We start from the raw sequence: 24,604 nt of genomic DNA, 5'->3' as shown, positions 1-24,604 counted from the left end.
TCTTGCACCCTTCAAAATACCTGGGAGTGAGTTTGTCTCATGTTCTGCACAGAAAGTGTAGTATGTTTGGGCTAACAGAAGACTTGGGAATCTTACAAATAAATATATTGTCTATGGGAGCTATTCCAGAACTGGCCAAGATCCCATCTTTTATAAAGAATAAAAGAATAAATTGCCTGTAGGAATCTGAGCCATTGTTCATCCTCATTGTGTTTTATGACTCTGCTTCACTGTTTGAGTTTTCCATATGACTCTGAGAGTTCGAGCAACTGGAATAGCTAGGATGCTGAAAAGGGAAAGGTGGGGGTTATGAGGAAGGGGATAAATAAAGCTAGCAACATCCTCTTAATGTCTCAGGAGTTTAGGTGTCTTGGTTGTCCTGAGGTAGATGCCTCTAAGAGTTTGGGACTTGCATCTTAGGCAGTGTGGGTATTTTCCCTGCCTATTTGGGTGTAGAAGGTGACAGTCTTCCATTAAAAGTGGCTTAGAGCCTCAACAAACACTCAAACTTACAGTCTTGGATTTTAAAAATAAAAAAAAGTATTATAGTGAAAAGGATATGTAGTATTACAGCCTGATTATTCCAGGAGTTTGTTGGATGGCTGAAATTTTTAAAATCTGCAATTATTAATAAACAATATGCACATACTTCCTGAAAGGCAAAAGGAGGGCGAATTAATCTGGGATTTAAATATTAATTTGCTATTAGAGTTACAAATTCTGAGACCTAAAAGAAGTGTTAGTTGTGAGCATGAATATAGAAAAACTGAAGAAGCAAGTTAACTCTATTTTGTATGTTTAACAGTGTAATTAAAATGATAAGGGAATATTAAGTCTCAGAAAAGGACTTCTTTCCATGGAACATTTACTGAATGTGGTAATGCCACACAGGCTTGAAGAGGGTCATATAATGTGTCCATGAAGATTTTTGGGGATGAAAAGGACCTCTTTAGTGAAAAGGATGGCTTTGGTGCAGCATTGTCCATCTGTATTTGCCGAGACTTCTGAATTTTGCTTCTATAAACAGCAAATTAAAGAGCAGTCTAGTGGGGGAAGGAAGGACAAATTTTTCCGTAGTGCATTATTAACTACTGGCAAGCCTGGTGAAGTTTGAAGGCTGCCACTGACACTCTTGTTTTAACATTTGCTGTTAAGTTTTATGTTTTACACTACACATTCAGAAAGAAAGATTTTTTTTTATTAGATTTATTTAATTATGGTTAAGTAGGAAAATATAGCTCAAAATACTGAGGAATTATGAGTTAATAGTTAATAGTCCAGTGGATTCATGAATATTTTTCACTAGTTCAGTTACCTTTATACTTAAAAAGACTAAGGAATCTTTTCATAGTTGTTACTAGAAGATGACTGGGAGATTTAAAGGCATTTGGTCAAAATAAGCTTTTTTTTTTTTTTTACGAGGTTGTATGTGGAGTCCTCAGAAGTAAACAGGGACTCCTTGCACCAAATGTATATTAAAAATATTGTCACTGTTAAGGAAATCTTCCCGTATCAGAAAACAAATGAGATGTGAAGAGGTAAAGGACAAGAATGCAGTAAAATCAATATACTATATATGAAGTGATAAGAATGAGCCTCCTGGCTTTTATTTTCAAATTTCCTTTTGACTTCTGAATCTGTTTTTTCCTAAACAATTGATTCCAGTGTATATGTAGCAATATGCCTTAAGGATATCAAGAAGTCACGCTATGGAATTCCAGAAGTAATTTTTCTTTGCCTGTCTCTTACTGAAGTTGGTTAATATGTTCCTAAATAGTTTTAGGTTAAGCAGGATTATCCATCTGCACAAAACCTAACTTTTCCCCATTGCCTTCACATCCTATTACGATTAATAGCAGCTACTGTTTTCTTAGTAACTAACTCTTGTAGGGTACATAAAATGGTGTTATGGAAGTGTTACAAGAAGATTTATAGCAGTGTTATTTTAAAAAAGTTTACTGCAAGGCATCAGAAGACAATCAGTCTTCTATTAAAAATTACATCAAGCAGCCCAGACTTCATTGAGATGTACCCCACTGTGTCGTATCTCTCTTCTCTTTTCACAACCTCAGCTATTTAAAATGAAAGTTGTTTTGGAGAAGAGTTCTCTGCTACTCCTGTATTTTTATGGTGCCTAACACTTTGGGAATCTGTTCCTGGCTTTGCAGGAAGCTTATAAATCTCCCCATTGAACATCTCGGGCATATCCTGACAATGTTGTGTAGGATGTACAGAGTAGATAATAAAGCAGTTATGGCATTCATTGCTTCTTAGGATGTTCCGCTTAGTCCTGTAGCCAAATGTTTTAGTTTTGATAGGAATTTTTAAAATTTTCTGGGCTTCTTTGCATTACTCTGTGCTTGTTTTCATTTCTTATTATCTCTGCACCACTGTCTTCACACTACAGCATTGTTTTTGGTGCTATGCAGGAAGGAGCTGTGTTAGTCTTTCAGAATTATTTTTGGCATTTGTAGTGTAAAATGATACATATTGGAATAATAAAATCCTGGTGTGTTAAGGCAGTAAGTTTTATGGTTGCGTTAACATTTCTCTGCCAGATGTTTCATATGTTCATCCCATCTGTGGTCACATTAGTTCTTTATGAACTGTTCTTGCCATGCGTACACTTTAAACTGGGGAAAAGATCCACCCTGATGTGGATTTCAAAGCGGTGAGATTTAACCAGCGCATAATGCAATGTCAGCATAATAGCATAAAGCAGCTATGCAGTCTCGTCCCTAGGTACCACTGAAAACCAGCCTGGTTCTGTATTGTTGGCACCCTCCCTTCAGGTATGCATAAACATTGATGAGATCCTGTAATCCCAGTCTCTCATTCATCTTTGTGGCCCTTTGTTGCACTTTCTCCAGTATGTCCGTGTCTCTCGTACTGCAGAGCCCAGAACAGGACACAGCACTCCCGGTGTGTCCTCACCAGTGCTGAGCAGAGGGGAAGGATCGCCTTCCTTGACTGGCTAATGCAACCCAGGATACCATTAGCCACCTCTGCTGCAGGGGCACATTTCTGGCTCATGGTCAACCTGGTGTCCACCAGAACGCCCATGTCCCTTTCCTGCCAAGCCATTTTCCAGCTGTGCAGCTCCCAGCATATAATGGTGCATGGGGTTGTTCCTCCCTAGGTGCAGGACTTTGCACTTCCCTTTTTGAATTTCATGAGGTTCCTGCCAGCCCACTTCTCTAGCCTGTTCAGGTACCTCTGAACGGCAGCACAACTCTGACCTATCAGCCACTCCTCCCAGTTTTATGTCATCTGCAACACTGCTGAGGGTGCACTCTGCCCCGTCATCTGGATGTGACAGAAGCTGTGTGAAAAAGAAAAACACCGTTGCAGCTTTCAAGTAATAATATAGAATATAGTTTTGCAAATGTGTATTGGGATTGCCGGGGTGCCCCCTACTCTGGGTCATCTCACTGGCAGCAAGCCGCTTACAGATGCGTGTCTCTTGCTTCAATGAGTGCTCAGTTGCCTTTTCATGACCAAATTTAGGAAGACTTATGTCATAAAAGAATTATCAGTAAATGCTTTGATGCTGGTTTTAATCACTAAAACTAGTGTTCTTCACCCAGACTGAAAGTTTCCCATAATTTCTGGACATATTAAGGAGAAGATGAAGGAAAGTAAGCGTGGCCTTGCGAAGGCTAACTCCTGCTCAACCAACGTGATTGCCTTCTGTGATAAAAATGTCTGGATCTGTGGACAATGGATGACACTTACCTTGACTTCAGCAAAGCTTTCGATACTATTTCTCCGAATATTCCTGTATCCAAGTTACGATCTGAACAGATGGGCAGCTGGAGCAGTAAAATGCTGTTTGCGTGGCTGGGTCTGGAGGGCCATGGTTAATGGGTAGAATATGATATTCTACCTGGAGGCCAGTGGCAAGCAAGTACCACAGGTGTCTGTACTAGGACCTGTCTTGTTTAAACATCATTATCAATGATATGGAAGGGTGGTGGAGTTCACCCTCATCAAGCTTAACAGACGAGACCAAACTTTGGAGTGGGGAAGCAAATGGTATGGTTGAGGGCGAAGCTGCTGTCTGGAGGAACGTAGACCAGCTGGAGGAATGGGCTGGCAAGGAATGGTTTGACATTGACTTCTGACCCTTGCTGAATTTCATAATAGTAGGTCTTTCACCTGGGAAGGAAGAGCTTCCTGCAGTGATACAGGCTGGGAGTACCTGTCTGGGGAGCAACTCAGCGGACAAAGCTCCTTGGGAGCCTTTGTGGGTGGTGAAGTGACCTAAGCCTGCAGTGGCCCTGGCAGCAATGAGGGCCAACAGCATCCTGGGCTGTGTGAGCAGGGGCATGGCCTGGCAATTGAAGGCAGAAGGTGTCCCCTTCTACTCATTATTCAAGTCTTGGACCCTCGATAAAAGAAAAGGTGGAGCGAGAGCCATCAGGATGGTTGAGGGCTAGAGCCCTTGCCCTTAGGTGGATGGGCACAGTCTAAAGGACGAAATGGATATATAAATAAATGGGGCAGGCAGACTGTTACACCAGTGCTGATGATTTTATTTAGAATCCTTATTAAAATTCTTATTATAAAAGCCCTTCTTATTAAAAGGAGATGCTTAGTCAGATCCATTGCTTGGAAAATTTACTTCCATATAGGAGGAAATTGTAATGAGAAAACCTGTTGAAGGGACCACACTTGATTAGAGACAGTAGAGCCACAATTGCTTAATGCAGTGCTATTTGAGGTATAAGGACCATACTTCTTCCTGGGAACTGTTTTTATTCTGCCATAAGAGGCTGTGTAGGTTTAAAGAGGAGCACAGTAGTAAATTATTTAAGTGAAGCTGGTAAGAGAAATGGGAATTAGTTGTTGGACATAGTTTATTTTGAGACAGCTTGGATGTTCTGACACATAGTATACATAACAAGTTGATGACTTCTGAGCAAAATATTTTTGTTGCTTTGACAAATTTGAGCTATTTGAATTTGAGCTATTTGTCTCAGTCTTCAGAGTTTTATGTGTTTTGGTCTTTATCTTCTGACAGATCAATGTAATATTTGTGTTTCAGCCAGTAACAAAGGAAATAAATGTATAGACATACATCTGCATGCAGGTAGTTAGATATGCATACTAAAACTGAAAAAGTGCAAGAGAAGTCTTTGAGTAGTTTTTTTGAAAGCTTGGTTGGCTCCTTTAGTAATTTATCAACAGGGACACCTAATACACTCCCTGTTCATTATTCACTGTAAGAATTATACACTGTAAGATTATTAAAAATAATAATCAGTATTCTACCTATTATGGTAATTTTCCTTTTCCTGCATGGTTAGAGTTCTCAGAATTGTCTGAGAACAGGTTTTGAAAATTACTGCAAGGCTGTTAACTTGTTTTCTCACTCCAGCTCATCTAGTATAAACATAAAATTCCTCAATAGAACATACAGGTTCATTTCTTGACCATCAGCACAGATGTAGCTGCAAAACTTCGAACTGATGTTATTCACAACTTTTCTGACAACAGGAACAGTGTGCACTAACTCCAGCAACAGGTAGTGCACATGTATGGGCTTAAAAATGCTTAAAGGGAAAAGAAGTGTTTACTGGTTTTGGGCCAGTTGACTTATGGATGTATATGCACTTCATTGCTATGATACTTGGAGTTGTAATGCATTATACTTTTATATTTTTGTTTATTTGTTCTAATAGCTGGCATTTTACTTTGATTTGAAATTAATGGGAAAAAAGGTTATACTAAAAACTTCTGGGTTTTAGTTTTAGGGGATTTTGGTTGTGCCTTTTGCTCCAGAGAAGGCAGGTAAAGGTATAGACACAGTGTCAGAGGGCTGCACAGCAGGACCCCCACGCTTATTACCCTAAGGAGCTAAGGCTGATGCTGTGTTGAACGCTGGCGGAAGGCTGTTCTGTTCTTGCCCTTGTCCCTCTTCCCTGTTAGTGTTGTCTCCTTCTGTGGACCATGCTTTGCTTCTCTGTTAGAAACCAGAATCAGTGCCTCTCCATCTTTGTGCTCTTTGCAGTCAAGGAGCCCTAACGGACCTTGCCAGCCTTGCCCTGTAACTTGTTTATTGCAGACCTTTCTGCTTTGGGGAAACTCATTCTGTGCTTCCACAGCTGGCAGCAGGTCCGAGCTCAGCCTGGGCCACAGCTTGTGGCAGCAGCCTCGGCTGTCCCATCTGCAGCCAGTGAATCCCAGGCTTGTAGGTCACAAAGCGCAAACCTCGGCTGCATCAGCTGAACAGGCAGGCAGTAATGGATTAAAATCCTCCCTTTTTGGTTAACTATTAGCAGGAAGACAAAGATTTGTGCTCTGCTGATACGGATTGGTTAAAATGATTGACAGCTCTACTAGTTATTAGTGTCAAGTTAAGACGCAATTAGATTTCTTGTTTGCTCCTTGCTGTTAATCAGCATACTCATTCGTTACAGAACTGCCTGTGTTTTTTTCATTTTGTTGTTTCAAAAGTTTTTGTTAAAGCTTTTATCCAATGACCTTCCTAAGTGATGGAATAAGAATGATCTATTTTCCTTTCCGAGTAGTTTGATCTACATACATTTTTGCCAGTGTTTAGCTGGGTTTCTCTGAGATGTTGTTGCAATACTATGATGTTTGTTATACTTACGGTTACCTTGTGAATCTTAACAGAATGAGTGTAAAGCTGACTGTCTCATTACTAGTAGTTGAGCAATCTTACTCATGCTTTGGGCTATTGACCTGTGTGTGCTGAAATAATGTTTTTTCGTGTCATTTGTTTGTCTTTGCATCTTCATTTTACTGATAAATGAGTTTCAGTTGACTTTTGGGAATGTAGTGTAGATATCATGATATAGTAGATTTGAAGGCGCTCTCTCATTTTCCTTCTCTGGGAATTTAGTACTGTTGAAATCCACACCAAATAATGTTATTTTATTTTAATTCACATTAATTATTTAATATTTTTTCTTCAGTTGGAGCTTTAAAGAGTGCATACTATTCCTAGTATTTACTGTTTCTAGGAGAAGGTAGTTCTTCAGGGCAATTGGCAGAATTGGCAAACTAGATCATGCTCATTAGGAAGTTACAGGGCTTTCTCATGTCCAGGCTATTAGGACACATCCTATTCCTCATCCCTTGTATTACTTCTTTTGGCACCCTAATAAAAAAAGGTGCTTGAGGACCTATTTGGTTTTCTAGAGATCCCACCACTCCAATAAGGCTCTGGGATGTCTGGAAGCTGGGGACATAATAACTGCGTTTGCTAAGTTTGTCAGTGTGGCACATGCACAAACAATTCTTATCTGGGATGTGTCAACCTATGGATCTGTAGGTGCTAAGTAAACATAATCCTCGGTGATTCATCTAGTAGATAATGTTATATATTTCTCGGTGGGAGATGCTGAATAGAAATCTGGGATCTTATTTCCATCCCTGTTCAGTACCAAGAATGCTGCTATGCAATTTCATTTGTTACTGAAACATTAAAAGTAGGGTAGAACTAATGGGTTGGGGAAAGTAGTTTCCCATAAGTTTTACAATTTCCAAACAGATTCTTTAAAGCTGGTCTAAAAATGAAAAAGAAAAAATACTTTTCAAGTTATTTATTGAAACTACCAAGTTTGTGGTTCTTTAAGCTTGCAAAGCTTCTGTAGCTTCTGTATTCTGGTTGGCTTTCAGTAAAGGCACGTATCTATTATGTTCAGTTTTATACGATTTTATAATTTTAGACATGCTTAGTGCATGTATAAATGGGATAAATGTAGTGCATGGGATATAATATCAATATGATTTTAGTACTTTTGCCAGCTTCTGTAAAGTTATTTTGGAAAGCTAGCTTCTCGGTTATGCAGCAAATTCTTACAGTCACTGAAGACCACAATCAAAAGTATGCAGAAATTTAAATGTGAAAGTGAACATCAAAACAATTCCTTTTCTGTAAAAGATGGAAAACCTGTTTATTTTGAGAACAGCATTTTCTTCTTAATGAAAATAAGCAACTTGCCACTGTGACACAAGAACAGCCATTTATAATAAAATTCTGACTGAGCATTTCTTTTTAAAGGCAGTTGCTGTGTTAGTGAAGCAGCTGGTTACACTGGAAGTGGTGGTGTTGCTATGTGTGGAGAGTAACAGTGTAAAATGCAGTTTACCATCAAAGTCATTTTAGTTTATCTGCTTTCTCTGAAGTAAGGGCACAGTATGTTACTGGTAGAGTCAGCACTTAGATTTCAAGGTCCTTGGAAGTGCCAAACTTGTGTTGGTTTTTTTGTCATCGGTGCCTTTAGGAGGGGAGAGAGTGGCCAACGTGACAAATTGAGAGTTGAACAGAAAAGTGATTATAGAAACTCTTGGATAAAGAGTGTGGTCAGGGAGGTTGAAAATAATTCACTCAGCTGCTTCACTGCAAAAATGCTGGGCTGCAGTTCAGAAAACCTTCAGACTGCAGTCTGAAAGCATTAGTCTTGCAAAGGCATTAGGGTTTTGTGTGTGTGGTTTTTTTTTTTTTTTTTTTTTTTTTTTTTTTTACATTTCATTATCAGGGTGATCATCTAGCTAGCCTTTTGCTCTGACGCAGTATCAATTGTAGTCCTTGTGGATGACACTGATGTAAAACAGTCCTGACAACAACACTGAGGTGGAAAAGTATAGTCAATATTGGTTTCTGGTTTTATTGTAGGCTTAATTTAGTAGTTGAAAGTCCTGGAGTTTTTTCTGTAGTGACTGGATATAGCAGAGGTGATAGCGGTGTGCCATGACCTGTGCCAGCTGCCTTCCAGAGGGAGGGAGCGCTGCTGAAGCTTTCTGTGAGCAAATCCTGATCTGCCTCTGATCTCTGAATCTCTCTGGGGCGGTGTCTGCTGCTTTGCCCTAACTGTACACTGCTGCAGGATAAATCAGATTATCTCCTTCAACGGGCTTATGAAATTAATGTTTTTGCAGAAGAGCATTGGTATCGTCAAATAATCATTGACAATGTCCACCGTGCCCTATAGACTCTAGAGCAGTTACTTCTGAAAATTTCACTTTTAACTGATGAACTATTGTACTTCCAAGAAATAAGATTAAATTTCCATATGAAGATACAGAAATTTAAGAAGTTAGCCATTCTAGGACACTACCAATGTAGGAAAATGTTTCTTATATCTTCATCATGGATTATGGCTTTCTTCTAAGCTATATGGACTAAACATTTTTTACATAGTAACATATATTTTAAAATTTTGTTTAAAAACCCTACATCTCTTGCTATTGGCTGCTGTTATTACTGTATAGTTTTTTCATCTGTAAGAGGAAAAAAAATCAAAATTAAAATGAAGGGTGCATAAAGAGACCCAATATGTTTGCTGAACCAAAGTATGTCTCAACAAGGAATTTATTATAAGTCTTGATACCTTACAGATCAGTTTTCCTATAAAAAGCTGTGTACCAAATCAGTTAAGGATAATGGTCTATAGAACCAGGAACAAATCAACAAGGATGAAGCAGCTAAGCAAAAATAACTTGGAAATACATGTTCAACAGTTTAATGTTGTTTGAGAACACTTCAATAGATGCTCACAAAACAAACTAGCATAGTTTGAGAAATAAGACATTAGTGCTGCTCTGATTTTAACCGTATGGCATAGAAGGGCAGTGTTAGTGAATGGAAATAGTAAAGTCACAAATAGTAAAGTCCTAGAGTTGAATTTTTAACCTGTGTTTTAATATTTCTGTCAAAGATACGGAAATAATTTTAAACTGTTACTGATAAAAAGCTAGAGGTAACAAACAGCTGGAGAAATAAATAAAACAGTCACTGATAAAGAGAATATAGGTTAATTGAGTTGCGTTCAGGCACAAGATCTTTTTCAGCATATGCAAATATAATTTTGTATCTTGAAATAATAGATGCACACTGTATTTCCATCTTTGTTCCAGGAAGCAATTATCTTTTAAGGACAAAACTCTCTTTCCCAAGAACAGGGAATCACAGTCATCAGTTGAAGCTGGAGTCATGTTGTTATGCTTTGGCCAAAAGGCCTTATACATCCAAGAGCTGCAGTGCCGGGGTTATATTGTCTCTGTATTTGGCATTGTTCTGAAAAAGGCTCGATTGCTGGTTCCAGATGGGTGTACTTTGAGAAGGACATTGAAAACTGGACACAATTCAGGGTAGGGCTGTAAGAATGATGAAGGAATTGGAAGTGTGCTGTATGGTGAAAGATTTAGAGCTCAGTCTGTTTAGTTTAGCAAAAGTGTTGTTAAGAGGTTATTTGATCATAATCTTAACATATTCATGTGGTGAGCAGAAATGTGATAATAAAAAGCTTCTCCATCTAGCAAACAGCAGTAAAATAAGAACCAACAGCTTGAAGCTGAAGTCAGCCAAATTAATTTGGAAATAAGGTGCAAAATTTTAACAGGGAAGGCAGTTAAACACAACTTACCAATAGCTGTGATGTGTTTGTAAACACTGGAAAGAACATAATTAATATTGTGTGTTTTTCTGAAGGACTTACTATAGCTTAGGAACAGTTGTTAATGTGAACTGGAAATTGATGCAGGGGAGCCTGCAATATATCAGGGATCACAATACTCACATCTTTCCTTAAAGTCCAGGGCTCTTTGCAGTGCAGTATGATGTTTATTTCTGTTCATTTCAATTATGGTTTAACCATTAGGAGAATTTTTAAGGTGTTTCTACGTGGCGCAGTGTGGTGCAAGTATCCACACTGACCCTGAACAAACCAGATGGGTACTAAACCCACCAAAGTTACGCTAACCTGGTTTCCCACCAGGAGTGGCATATAGTGCTTTTTAGCAGCGTTGAGATGCTTGTATGTGATACTTGGTGATCACAGCTGCTTGCTCACTCTTAACAAGCTCCTACAGGCAAGGAATCCTTGAAGTCCTTGGGAATTATATGTAAAAATAAGGATTTCTTGTACAGGCAGAAACAGGTTTCCAAAATAAGATTTTTTTCCCTTTTTTTTTTTTTCTTTTTATTGTTTATGTGTGCTCAATTTGAGAACAGATAAATTAATGCAAGAAAAGTTACCAGTTACTTTGAGCTAGAAGCCATATAGGACTTGGGAAACCTGTGATGTGAAAATAGTTGGAGGCTGAGAAATAGTGAAGGAAAACGTTAGAGGCCCTATTCTTACTCTTTCCTAAACATCAGATTATCTCCATTGTGGAAACAGGATACTGGACTGCTGGATTACTTGTCTGATCTCGTGGATTTTCTTACATGCGTTCTAAAAGAGTCTGTTTCATACTATTACATTCTGAGAAACCAAATCTGTAACTTTTATGGTAGCCTCTAATGTTTCAGAGTGTGAACCTCTCAGAACAAATACATGCGAAAGAATGTTTGTTTAAAAAGATTTCAGAAAACCCTTTAAAATTGATTAATTGTATCAGTTTTACAACAGTAAGTTAAAACTGATTGTTTCAGTTTTGTCATATCAACTTAAAACTGGACTGTACATTTTGTTCATTGAACTGTCATTTTGATGTATTGGACAGATTTATCGTGCAGTTAATGCCTCTGCCTTTTAGATATGAGTTGCCAGTGCTGGCAAAAGAAATTCAGGAAAACAGCCTGTATAACGGTGGATTACTTTCCAACTGTTGAAATGCCTTCTACTCTCTTGTTTAGCTCTGAATGTTGTCAAACCACTTCACAGTACAGTATATGGAACATCTTGTTTATTGCCCTGTGGCTTGCCAGTACATCTGTGGATGGGCTACTTAAAACCATTGATCGAGTCATTGCTAGAAAAGCAAAAGAATTGGAAAAGTACATGAACCAGAAGGAAAACTGTATAATTAAAGCATTGCCTTTATGTATTCTGTTACACAGACAACATGGAGCTGCCTGACTGGAGAATAATGTGCTGGTGTAGGCGTTAAATTGAAGATCACAGTATTAAGAAAATCTGACCTGATAGCTAGCACAGTCTTGGGCCTTTCCACTTGATGACTAAGGGTACACCAGCAGTACACTATGTACTTCTCTTAAAAATCAGGCTGTAACTGTTCTTGAAAGATGAGCATACACATTATTCTGATTCTTTTTTTCCTGATGTGTCTCTAGAAGTTCATGAAACTTTTCCTGTTTCATGAAATTTTTAATGCACTTTATGAAATCATAAAATGTGTGTTATGGAAAGGGAGACTTGGCTACCATATTTGTGACCAAAGGTATCTGATATTGTTAGATTCTAGGCAATTCAGCATGTAGTTGCAATAAACATGGAAGTACGTGGGTGTGCTAAAGCTTTGTACTCACATCAGATTAAAAATATTTTGCTTTCATTGCTGTGTTTCACAATGAACTCAGTTTGCTTTTTGATTAAAAAAATGCTTAGATCGCCTTCTGTATAAATTGTGCTATGTAATGACTTATGAAGTAGATCACATAAATCCCAATATTTGCACAGTATTTAAAATTAGAGAATGTTGCTTTTAATTGTCATGTAAAATTTAAATAGGCAGCATTCATCCACATGATCGCTTTCTTGCTAAAATTTTTATTTAACACTTTCTGAATAGCTGTGATTCATGGCTTTATCTAGGACCTGGTTATGCAGAGATATGTATCAGTGAAGGATTTCTTCACATGCGTGTCTTAGTATTTTCAGGATCCGTATTTTTACTGACTTCTTGTGAAAATTCTTACTCCTCTTCAGAAATGGGTAAATTCATATTCAACAGAATCAATTTTTATTCTTGATATTTGCTTAAAATAGCAGAAGATGTAAACACTTTTTATAGTAAATGAAAAAACATCCTATTAATTACTCCATATAGATTTTTAGGGTGATTTATCTTTCAGTGAAATTGCAAGAGGGGAAAAGTAGCTACATTCTAACACTGCTAATAATTTCCTATCTTTCATATATTCCACAATTAGTACAAGTAAAAAAATCACAAGAGCTGTAGTTTGATTACATTTTTGGGGTTTGTTTTTCCTTTTCAGTCGGTGGTGAAAACTGGGCGATTGCTGATTAGCCATGAGGCTCCCTTGACAGGAGGATTTGCATCTGAAATCAGTTCTACAGTTCAGGTACACATGTTATTTGTGTTTAAGTGTTTTGCATGGCTGAATATGGATACCTATAGAAGGAATATTTATTGCTACGTTAAAAGTAGAGTTTTAAATATTTTTTTTAAGTTAGGTCTTCTACATTTTTATTAAACTTAAACTAACACAAGCATCCACAAAACTTATCTGAACAGCTGAGAAATCATGTACCTGCCAGGCACTGTGTATACCATGTGCTAAGCTAGAAAGCTTAACCTTCACTGAAAAGCAGGGAGGATGCACTTGCAAATGCAAAGGGAAAATCTGTCTGTATAGTCTGGTTTTAATGCACTTTTTTACCTTTCTCGTATTTTTAACTCAAAGCTTCTTAAAAATACGTTCTAGGAATGTTGAAATCAGACACAGAAAAAGCACACAGGTCCAGTAGAGAATAATGTGGTGCTAGACATAGCATTCAGAGATCTCGTCGGGAAAGCAGTCTGTGGAGGTGGTTCATGTGTAGTTGTGGTGATGCTCACACACGTGTAGAGTTTGTACGCACAGACAGCTTTCTAAGGTTGAGATATACATCAGCATCAGTTACCTGGAGCATTACACTTCAACTTCTATTGAAAGCCTTTTGAGCTTTCTAACGTGTTTTGTATCTGTACTTGCATACAGATTTTCCCCTTAACTTTTCTTTCTTTCCTACACACCTCAGTGATACTGGTTTACAGAAACATCTAAACTAACTGTCTATCAGAGTCTGACTGCTATTTTCCGATTGTTCTATTCTTAGAGTAGTTAAATTATCAGACTAGAGAGAAAAGGGATTCTAAAATTTGCAAAAGATAAACCATACTGGCACTAGTTAAAGCTTGGGAATTAGCCTTTTTGTAGGAAGGAATAGTTCTGGGAATGTAATTTTGAATTAAATATGCATAAGGAGCCTGAAAACTGTTTCTTGAGCATTGTGGTACAATTTCTTTTAAAGAACAATTGTATTCATTTTGTTATAATTATATGAAGATCATTAATTTTTTCTACCAAATTTTTGCCTCTGTTAAGAACCAAATATTTATAAACCTCCTATGTAACTAGTATTTGACTTCCTTTCTTTTATAGGTAACCTCTTTAATTAAAATAGATCTAATAAAGTCATAAGGTACTGCCAGCCATGAGTGGTGAAAGTGATGATTTTTCTTAAACTCTTACAAAAATGTGAAATACACTCAACCAAAATAGCTTGTCTTTTAGTGTCTTGTGTTGTTATTAACACTTGAGGAGAAAACTATTCTAAGCCGTGCAGCCATCTCATAATTTATTGGCATAACAAAGGAACGCATATGTGTTGGAGAAAAATGTGAGTTAAAAAGAAAAAAAGCCTTATCAGTAAATATATTGGAAAAGCACGAGATGATCAATATATTGCTGAAACTACAAAATGAGTTTTAAATCTCTTCAGGCCTTCACTAAGAAAGTCACTTACTTGGTAGATCTATCTTGCAGTTGTTTTTCATATGAGATTTATTTTGAAAAATAGCACTTATTTAGAAAACAAAGTTTTAAATGCTTTAATAAAGGGCTGCTTATTTCTGTCAATGTTGAAAGCAAATACTTGTTTCATGATAGTAGCTCTTAATTTTATATTTGTATTTTTTAGGAAACTAGGATAAGTATCTTGAGAAATATTAGTTGATTTATCACACGAGCTACCTCAGAATAAACTGGACTGTAACTCTTTGGCATTGAATTTGTCTATGACAAGTTTCTTTCATATAAATTGGTTGACTTGAATCTGTGTTATAATCATATTGTCGTTACTCTTTATATCCATTCTTCACAATTCTGTCATCTGTACTAACATTCTGATACCAGTTATTTTTAAGAATATGCATACTGCAAAAGAGATTAGAATAATATTTACAAAGCATTACAACTTTTTTACAAAACAGTATGGCTTTAGGCGTAATAAAGACTTTGCTTTTTTTATTCAGTTAAAACACTTAATCTCTAAATGATCAAGTTAAGTCCATATGTCTAGTATCACTGTGCTGTAAAAATAAAAAGGAAAAGTGAAATTCTCTTTTGCTGGACACAATGCATACTGAGAATGCCAAAAATCAGGGATTGCAATTGGCTTTAGTTTCCTCTTGCACATGGAAGTAATAAGACTTCAATAAAGTGTGTCCAGTTGGATTAGATGGTTAGTTTCCATATTGTTATTCCTTCCTTGCTGTGAGGTCTCTCATCATAGAAATAAGGTGAATAAAAGTACATAGGTTATTTTAAAAGTTAACTGTCCCAAACACTTCATAATAATGTACACTTCAAGGGAAACAGTACGAATGGAAATGATGGCTTTCGCTCATGAACTATATGAAACAGACTTCTTTTTGCATATGTGAGATTAAAAACAGTGTTTGGAGAGCATATAAAATAAGGTTTTTGTGTCATACAGAATATTTTAAAGGGGCGCATTATTGAGTAGTCATTTACTCTTTCTCAAACATATGAAACAAAGAACAGGATGAAATGGTGCTGCTAAAACTGCGTGGTATGACTTTACCCTTGGTGCTGATGCTTCAAATGTGATCTCAACGGGTGTTCTGAAGTGAGCAACAGATAAATTCAGTACAGGTACACAATACTTCATATTGATTATATTCTGTATAAAAGCTTGCAAAATACTCAGCAGAGAGGGCACTAAGCCTTTGCTTAAGGCATACAGTTGGAGCACAGTATGGGAAGCCTTGGAGAAGGGCCCACTGAGTTGTCACTTTCAAAATAATTCCAAAATAATGAGGGTGTGGAAATCATCAGTACATTAATCACTTGTAATAGAAAAGAATGTAAATCCAGCATTTGTGTCCCTGCTTACAAGAAAAGGGGGGGAGGGAGGAGAGAAACAAGAGTTTTCAAGAGAGAGGGATTAGAGGGAAGAAGTGGTAGATGATGTTAAACTGTGTGATAAAAGGCTCATCTTCGTACAGACAGACACACACAAAGGAGCCCAGAGGCACAGCCTCAGGCAGGGGCACCCCGGTGAAGAAATGGAGCTCCTGACACTCAGCTTCTGCCAGGGCTGTCCCCAGCATCAGCCCTGTGGGCCAGGATGGCGACCCCCAGCACTAGGAGTCAGGCACACTCTGGATGACTGTGCAGACTGAGGGGGGTTGCTGCCTGATAGACTTTGGGACTTATTATGGGATGCAGGGAGGAGCATTTTGAAATCATACACGATTTATGGGATGTTTAGAGGAAGAACCGAAGATGGGGAGAGGTGGGGACCAAGGTGGTTTGGGGAGGCATAGGTAGGGGAAAATTGAGAGATGAAGGGGTAAAAAGGACTGGCCACACATAAGCAGGCTGGTCGGCGTGACTGGCCGTGCCCTGTGCTTGATCAGCATATGTCCTGTCTTCTCATTAAACTCCATTTCTAACTATTTTCCTGGGTGAGACTCTTTCTATCCTTTGTGCACATGTGTGTATGGAGGTCTGAGTGCCAGCCACTGGAGTCATGGGGGCCAGTGTGCCCAGGGTGCTGGACTGGCAGCGTGCGAGTGCGTCTGTCACTAGCGGATACCGGTCTGGAGTAGGTTAAGTGAGCCAAGTGTGCATCGCTCTCCGTCTGTGTGTGTCTCAGGGAGTCAACTGGGCAAGTTGACTACTGGAGGAACCAGGATTTTCGAGCAAGCCAGCTACTGGAGAGACCGTAGGGCCTGGGGTCAACAGAGAGAGACCTGTTGGTGTGTGTGTCTGGTGGTGACTGAGACAATAAGGGAGATCAAGGATCCAGGGCAAGCTACTGGCCAGACAGCAGTGTCAAAGCACAGTAACTGCAGGGATCTGCAGGGTGCGTGTGTCTGCGGTGGTCTGTAAGTCGGGGTGGATGTCTGTCCCGGCAGCTGGAGTGGGACTGTGAGTAGGGAATCGTGTGTGCAGGTGTCAGCAGCTGGAGAGATCGAGGATCTTGGTCTTAGGAATTTGTATCCGGGTGATGTAGGTACATGCTGTATTATTCTACCTTCCACTTTTGTTCAATCTTGTAATCACTTTATTTTAGTTTGTGATGTTTCATCTTTTAAGTGTCTGCTATTCCAGAGCTACTTATAGCTGAGGTTGACCAACCTAGATGCATGTTGTTTCTCTAATTAAAGCAATGTTTCTGAAATTAGGTTAAACTCTAATCCGTGATTGTCTTTCAGTAGTGCCCCTGTGGTAAAAAGCTACATTACAGAACAGCAGCTTGCAATCCCACTTCCTCCTTGTCATTCTTGTATCAACAAAATGAAGGTGAATGGTGGGTGTGACACAATTTCAGAAAGAAGTTGCAATACTTAGTAGAGGATTGTGAAACAGTAGATTCTTCAAGGGAAAATGAACTCAGTTGCATGAGGAACTAATCCTTGATTTTAGAAGTCTTTCATGCTTGCAAAGGTTGATAACCCTTTTATCAGATCTCTTTATTTGTAGCTGCTATTGTGTCATCCCCTCTGATTTAACTTGTAATGTGTTGCTTTTTCTTGCAAATGAAGGGATTGTTATTCTGGTTGACTTTTACTAGGACGTGCCTTTGAGCCTAGCTGTATTGATCTCTTTGTAGAAAGTCGAGTTCCTTCTGGATGGAGCACTCCTGTTGAGTTTGCAGAGTAACAGGGGTAAGGGATCCGAACATAAAGCTGTAATCTGCAGTAACCCACCATCATCGTTTGGAAGTGCTGTAGATTATAAAGATTTTAGTTTCAGCAATGAGTGGTTATTGACAGGCTCATCTTAGAACTAACTCAAAGGTAATCTTTCTTTAAGAAGTCATTTCTGTCATCTCTTCATATTATTTCCAAATGATTTCTCTTTTACTCTGGGATGTAATATATTAGAAAGCAAGAGATCAGATTTGAAGAGAATTCTCAGATTCTGTTTTAGAAAGAACTTAAATGAAACTTTTTTCTTTCCTCTAAAAGTAGGTGGCTTTTCCATATGAAATGTCAAACACCTATTTTGTTTGTACATAATGTATTAGAAGAGAGTTCTTGAAATTTGAGTATGGCTAAAAATTTCATGGCAATCTAAAGAATGCTGTCTCATATCTCATTAAAAAAAATTTCAGTTACACAGTTTTGAGAAAAATTTCATGTAAGCCTGAAACATAGCTTTTGTCTTTAAAATTGAATTTTTAAGTCACAAATATAATATGCAGTTCTTGCCATTTGCTGGTTTTATGTAGCTTCTGTATATGATAGAATGTGCACCCTGTTTTCAACATTAAAGACCATTCTACTTAATTTCTGGCACATTTGGGTCCAAAAAATAGCAAGTGCTTAGCCACAAGGCTTTGTCACCACTGAACTGGCATAGTACAATACATAGTGTTCGTTCTTGTTGGTCAGGTGACCTTTCCTGTCCTGCTTTATCCAAACTGTGTTACAAAACCTATACTGTTGTTCTGAGAAGTGAAGGCAATTTGGTGGAGAATACATTTAGAAATTGGAAATGGAAAAGAACAGAAGTAAGAGTGCTGGGGAAATTTATAGGTTGTTGTTTAAGACGTGCCTGTTGGGAAAGGATTAGGATGTACTGACTAGTGGCTTGATTTTTCATTTCCTGTTTTTTAGGGCTTGTACATCAAGTGTGTTGCACCATTGTTGCTTTCTATTGGAATATATGTGGGAAGGTTGTGTAACGGTTATGATAACGTGGTTGCTATTTTGTGATGGGGCTGAAATAGATGTAGGGAATTAATTAGCACGTACCATCTGGCATCGATCTTGCAAATACAAAAGATGTATGTCACAGGAAGGTCTTCGTGGTTTCTTCCTATTCTCTATAAATAATGGCTAAAATATTGAAAAATAGAAAATGCCTCAGTAATTTTGAATGTTTTCAATCAAGGAATTTAAAACTCCTTTTAGGAATTGGATCTTTGTATACATCAATAACATTATTGCAGATACACCATGAAAATGTGTACTGATATTAAAACACAAGGTGTGTGCTGCCCTGGCAAAGAACATTGTTGTCTGTAAAATAAGAAGTGGACACAGTGTTTTTTGTAGTGTGTTGCACAGATGTGAAAAGGAACATTTTTTTTCTTCATTCTTGCAAGAACAGAGCAATTCTGGTTTAACTGCAGTTTTCTGTTTTAGTAGTGCTGTTTCTTTTCTTACTGCCTGGTAAATGTTTTGTCCCTGGGCATCTGGCTACACCTGGTGAAGGTCTGGGGAACAGCTACCAAAGAAATGTACAGGTGAACCAGAGCTCAGACCTCAGGAGCCCTTCCAGAGGACTCTGTGTGTTTTCTCAGTGTTACGTAGGGGTTTGTCTTCCAAAAGGTTGATATTAATCAGAGGATAGGTCCTAGCAAATTCAGTGGAATAACCTGTTTCTGAGGATTGAGTTACCTGATACTACTTTTTTTCAATTGTTCAGTTCTATATCTAAAAATTGGATATAATAATATTTGTCTGTTTGGATTGATGGTGCTTTAGATTTCCTCCTGCTGCTGCAAACTAAGGCCTGATCTCTAGTAAGTGGTGTAATTTCCTGGTAGTGTATGACATGAGGAGAAACTGTTAGATGAGCTGTTTTTATGAGAAGCATTTCAGGAAAAGTGGGCATGTCCAGGAGTACCAAAGATGTAAGTTTCACAGCAATTTTGTTCTAAAGCAGTTTACCATAGAAAGAACGTGCCAAAACAAAAAAAAAGCTGGAACACCACCAAAAAAATTAACTTTTTCAGCAGTATGAACATTTAAAGTAAAATAGCCCTAAGGCTGATATTGGACAGGAGCTGTCTTAAATGACTATTATTTTAGAGTCCTCCTAACGAAAAAATTTCACCTTTATAACAAAATGCTTTCAGTATGTTTGAACTGAATATTTTTTTTTTTATGCCATTACATTATCTGTCTTTTGAATTTGGGATGTTGAGATAACACCAAGCAGTCTCATTGTTCCAGTTTTCTCATGAGCAGAAGTTCAGGTGGAATTTCCCAATGAAGCTGTGGCAGTCCTCCATGGCTCTTTGTGGTGCTTTGAGGAAGTGATTGCAATGCAGTACTCCAAAATTTTTGTGAGACCAGGTTTGCGTTTCAGATTATGCATCTGTGTGTCTGTACTTAGTGCCAAAGGAACTAACTAATAATTTAGTCTGTGGGATTTCTTTTGAAATTATGGTGAATAACATCAGATTTTGTGCTGGTGCCACTTAAAATCTAATTCTAATGAATTGGCTGTAAACATGTATTACAGTCTGTCTTTATTAAAAGGAATGCTTCTGGTGTAATTATTAATTTATATTTAAATGCTTTCTCACAATGTGTTGAAGCAAATTTGCCTTTTGAACTGACCATTGAGGTATAATGGAATGTATATGTCTGAAGAAGTTGGAGAAGTTTGAGGCACAAATTGTTAGAACTACTTATTTACAGAAATGAAGGAATTTTGAAATAATTCCCTGTTCAGTTGGAGAAATAACAAACATATTTTTTCAAGTTGATTAGAAAAGATGATTGAGCACAGGCCAGCCTGGAAGCTTTCCACAGGATAGACTTTTTTTCAGTGAGTAACGTTTTATGGAATGGTTAAATAAAAGAGGCTCTGGACTAAACGTAACACGGATACCTAAGAAAAAGGCACGCTAAAACAGGCAGGTACAGGAGTCTGGTTGTTCAGCTGACATAAGAAAGTTATTAAATCTGAGTGGATGCTTTTTAGCTTTGCTTTGACACAGTCACAATAGGCAATACAATTGGAAGAGATGAAATATCGACACAATGTAGCCCTTCATTTACTGTCCTATTTAACTTTGCCACTTACACTCTTTTAGCCCATCTAGTAGGAATCGCAAGCTATAAAACCTTGTTTTATAGATCACAGCATCAGTTTTATGATCTAGGAAATGTTGGTATAGAATATAAAGAAAAGCTGGAATAAACACAGGGAAGTAAATCCATGGTGGGCATAAAATGTATAGTTACACCATAGAAAAAAGAGCAGTGATTTGAAGGAAAAGAAACTCAGAACATACAGAAATAAGCCAGAATAATGGAAAAAAAATTATTTCCTTAATAAGTATTTGGGAGTAGTAAGGGAAGTATCATCAACATCAACATCAACAAATGACATTGCCATTCAGTGACTTGAGGCAAAGGTGTATGTGAAAGGTGCATGAAGATGTTCCTTGTGTTTATGAAATACAAATATAGGCAGTTCAGCAATCCCCAATTCATGGTGCAGCATGAAACAGAAGCAATTTTGCTATGCAAGTGTGAAATCTTGCATAGTATGGAATGTCATCAGCATAGTTTGGTAGGCAATGTAGAAAATAAGATTGGATGTTTAAAACAACATGTTTTAAACCCAAGATTTCTCAAAGAAAATAAAGCTGTCATTCATCAAGAAAAACTGAGATTAGTGTAGTACAAAAATGTTAAAAAAATTAAGATTCACTAGTGATAATGAAAATTTCAGTAAAATAAATACAGAAAATCTTTGATGTTAGGAATTTGACTTGTGAGTTTAATGTGAATCTTTTATACTAATTATCAAGACAAGCTATTCTCTATCTTAAAGAGCTTTCTAAAGAGCTTGGATACAGCAGTAAACACTTGAGATTTTCTGTTTTGTTTTAAATAGAAGAACAAGTTTTGAGTCTTGTACTCTGCTATGTGCCCCCTTCTAGACCTTTACCCTCATGGCTCCAGTGCCTGCGTAGTACCTGAGGCTTGTGAACCCAGCTGTAGGGATTTGGTGGTTGTGTTTGGCAGAGGTGGTATTTTTCTGAGTCTGTATCACTTTTTAAAAGGGAACCAAAAATCTAACACACAGTGCCTGTACTTTCTCCACACGAACTTTTTGAGGCCAAAATTCTTCTGGATGTTACACTGGAGTCTCTTACTATACAGTTTGACTCATTGTGTGGAAATACCTTAATTTTCGTCTTTCTTATATTCTGATACCTATAACCCATCCAGAATTCTTGGTTTATAACTGTAAGAAATGCGGCACGAGATGAATGGATTTCCAAGTTTTGTTTGATGTTATCATGTCATAAAGTCCAATTTACTCATGAAACTTCATGCATGCTTATTTTATTTTTTGGTGGACATAGGGAGGAACAAATTTCTCCAAGATGCAAATTGCAAACAGAAAATCATTATAGTAGTGGCATGTGTTATCAGTTCAGGCTACAAGGGAATGTAGTGTGTTCCTCTAGGTTGGAAAAAATTCAGTACTAAGAAGAGAAAAATGATTTAATGAATTGAATGTTGCCAAATATTAAATGAGGCACACAGTAATCTGTCTGTACTGTGTAAGACTCTTAAATACATTTCTTAAAACAAGCAAACAACCCCCAAATCCTAAAATAACATTCAAGTTGGAAAATGAAGTGCTCAGAGATTGTGGTGGATTTTTGTAAAACCTGCCCCAAAATGCACTCTCTATGAAGTTGTAAACACAGAGTGTTTACATGTCAATTAGTCCAGTCTCCAGACACAAGAAAAATCAAAATGTCTTATTCATCTGCAGCTCAGCTTGAAGTCTCTTCAGCTTCTGTTGAAGCTCTTCATGAAAAGGTCTATGCAGGAGCGGGAACGTGTGCTAAGATACGTCCCAGCATAGGGTTCCTCGTGCAGCCTTGCTTCTCTTGTTTTTTGGGGAGAGTCTCATTCCCTGCATGACGGGGGACAAAAACGAATGCCCTGCCTGCCCTACCTGCAGGCAGTGCCTCAACCAGCCACTCACGGCACATCCTTCTGATGGCAAATGATTAACCCAAGCTTGAATCCCACTGGCCCTGGTTTGGACGTGGGTTTCTACACAGTGAGTGTGTCCTGCCTACTTGGCTTTGGGTCTGTCTGGTCTAAAACCCATGGGTTGGAGTAAGCTTCTCCCATGCACCCTGGGAGTATCCTCACTGCTGGCAGGAGCTAAAGCTATTTCTCCTTTGTGGTTTTTTTTTTGTTTCTAGAGACGTAAGAATGAGACTGGAGCTTGGCAGTTACTGTAGGCACTTAAAGGAGAAGGGACAGTAAGTGCTGCCTCATTAAGAGTCTTTAAGTGAGACAACAAGGTCACCAGTAAGATGTTGAGGGGCTGTTCCCAGTGTATGAGAATAAATGCCTATCCCCTGGAGTATGCTACAGATGCTAGCTTTATTGCTGCGGGATCCCAGTTCGCCCACAGGAAGGCTGGGTAGCACAGGTGTGTGCCAGTAAACAGCTCGCAGTGGATGGGGAGGGAAGGCTGAAGATGGGTCAGTGTGAGACTGCCTGCTTGTCCGGACAGACGTTTGTGGTAGGCAGTACCTGGCAAAAGCAAGCAGTATTTATGAAAGCACTCAACTCGGGAAAGAATATTTTTAGAGCTTGTAATTAACTTCTATGCTTTCTATAGAGTTACTTGAAAATAAGTAATATATTGAATAAATGCTTTTGGCACCGAAGCAAAATGACTCTTTCCTGCCCTCCTTTCAGCTGTACCATCTGTTAAGCAGAGGGCAGCATTTCTTCCAGATGCCCCAAACCCCATTTGTCTGCTTCTGTCTAAACTGGTTTTCTTGCATTGGTGGGATATGCAAGCGTGCAGCCAAGTCTTTTTTCATTTTTTTTTTTTTGTGCAAATTCTTGAAGAGGCACAAGGAGTGTATTCCGGGACAATACAAAGTGGTAACGTGGCAGAATATGCTGAGAGTCATTGTGGTTCAGTGAAATCAAAAGTTTGGGCTGCTGAACAAATTCGGTGTTGGATTCGCCTTAATCAGTTGAGTATATAGTGTTAAAGTATGCTCTTAGTGAATTTACTGTGGACGTTTTTATCATGTTCTGATATTTAATTTGGCATGCAAATGTCGATACGCCTGAGGCTCAACTCTAGCATCATTGTCCTGCTGATGTATCAGTGTTCATTCATTGTGATTTATAACTTCGAACAATGTGTTTGGCCTTCCATATGCTAATTCTGAAAAAGACCAAAAACATGGGCACTGAGGCAGAATTTAAGTTTTCCTTGCTGTGCACTCCCCCCTGTCCACGGGTTCATCTTGCTAGCTATTGGAAATTGTTGTTCTAGTGGAAGGAGATGTTTTGTATTTATACTTACTTTAAGTTACAGTGTTACATTTTTAATTCAAACTGCTTTGATTAGAACTGTGTTCTAACATCACATTTCTGATGGCCCATGGAGCTGATAGAAACGAGAAGGTTTTACTCTAAATAGTGAGGAGGGCAAAAAATCTTCCGTGGACTGCATATCCTATGCTTTCTGGTCTGTGATGTGGTTGTATTTTTCCATTTTTATTTCTAATACCATATTAGAGTTCAGTAACATCAGCATTTTTAACTGGTATGTAAACATAACTAATGATGATTTAGAAGAACATCAAAACTAGGAACTTTCCTATAGTAATTTTGGGTAAATGTTAAAGCTGTTACTGAGGAGGCCTTTATATTATACCATGTCAAATCGCTAACTCATCGTTTAATTCAAATTTATATAAAAAAATCCCTTCCATTTTAATAGGCTTTATAGTGCTTTGAAACTCTTGACTCTAATCTGATAAAGACGATCTGTGGCAGGACTCTAGAATAAGGTAACTCCGCAAAGTAATTACTAGCTCAAGGA

At 38.1% G+C, this 24,604-nt stretch overlaps 1 protein-coding gene across 1 annotated transcript in view; it reads left to right on the top strand.

Moving 5' to 3' along the window:
• The window catches only part of BCKDHB (branched chain keto acid dehydrogenase E1 subunit beta), a 131,841-nt gene that overhangs the window by 63,085 nt on the left and 44,152 nt on the right, over positions 1-24,604 (top strand). Inside the window, exon 9 of the mRNA XM_040597651.1 lies at positions 12,935-13,021. Within this exon, the coding sequence (XP_040453585.1) occupies positions 12,935-13,021 (87 nt within the window). The remainder of the gene's footprint in view (positions 1-12,934; positions 13,022-24,604) is intronic.

This window comes from Falco naumanni, chromosome 6, assembly GCF_017639655.2.
Source record: "Falco naumanni isolate bFalNau1 chromosome 6, bFalNau1.pat, whole genome shotgun sequence".
Taxonomy (NCBI): domain Eukaryota; kingdom Metazoa; phylum Chordata; class Aves; order Falconiformes; family Falconidae; genus Falco; species Falco naumanni.
This window is presented reverse-complemented; position numbering and strand designations above follow the sequence as displayed.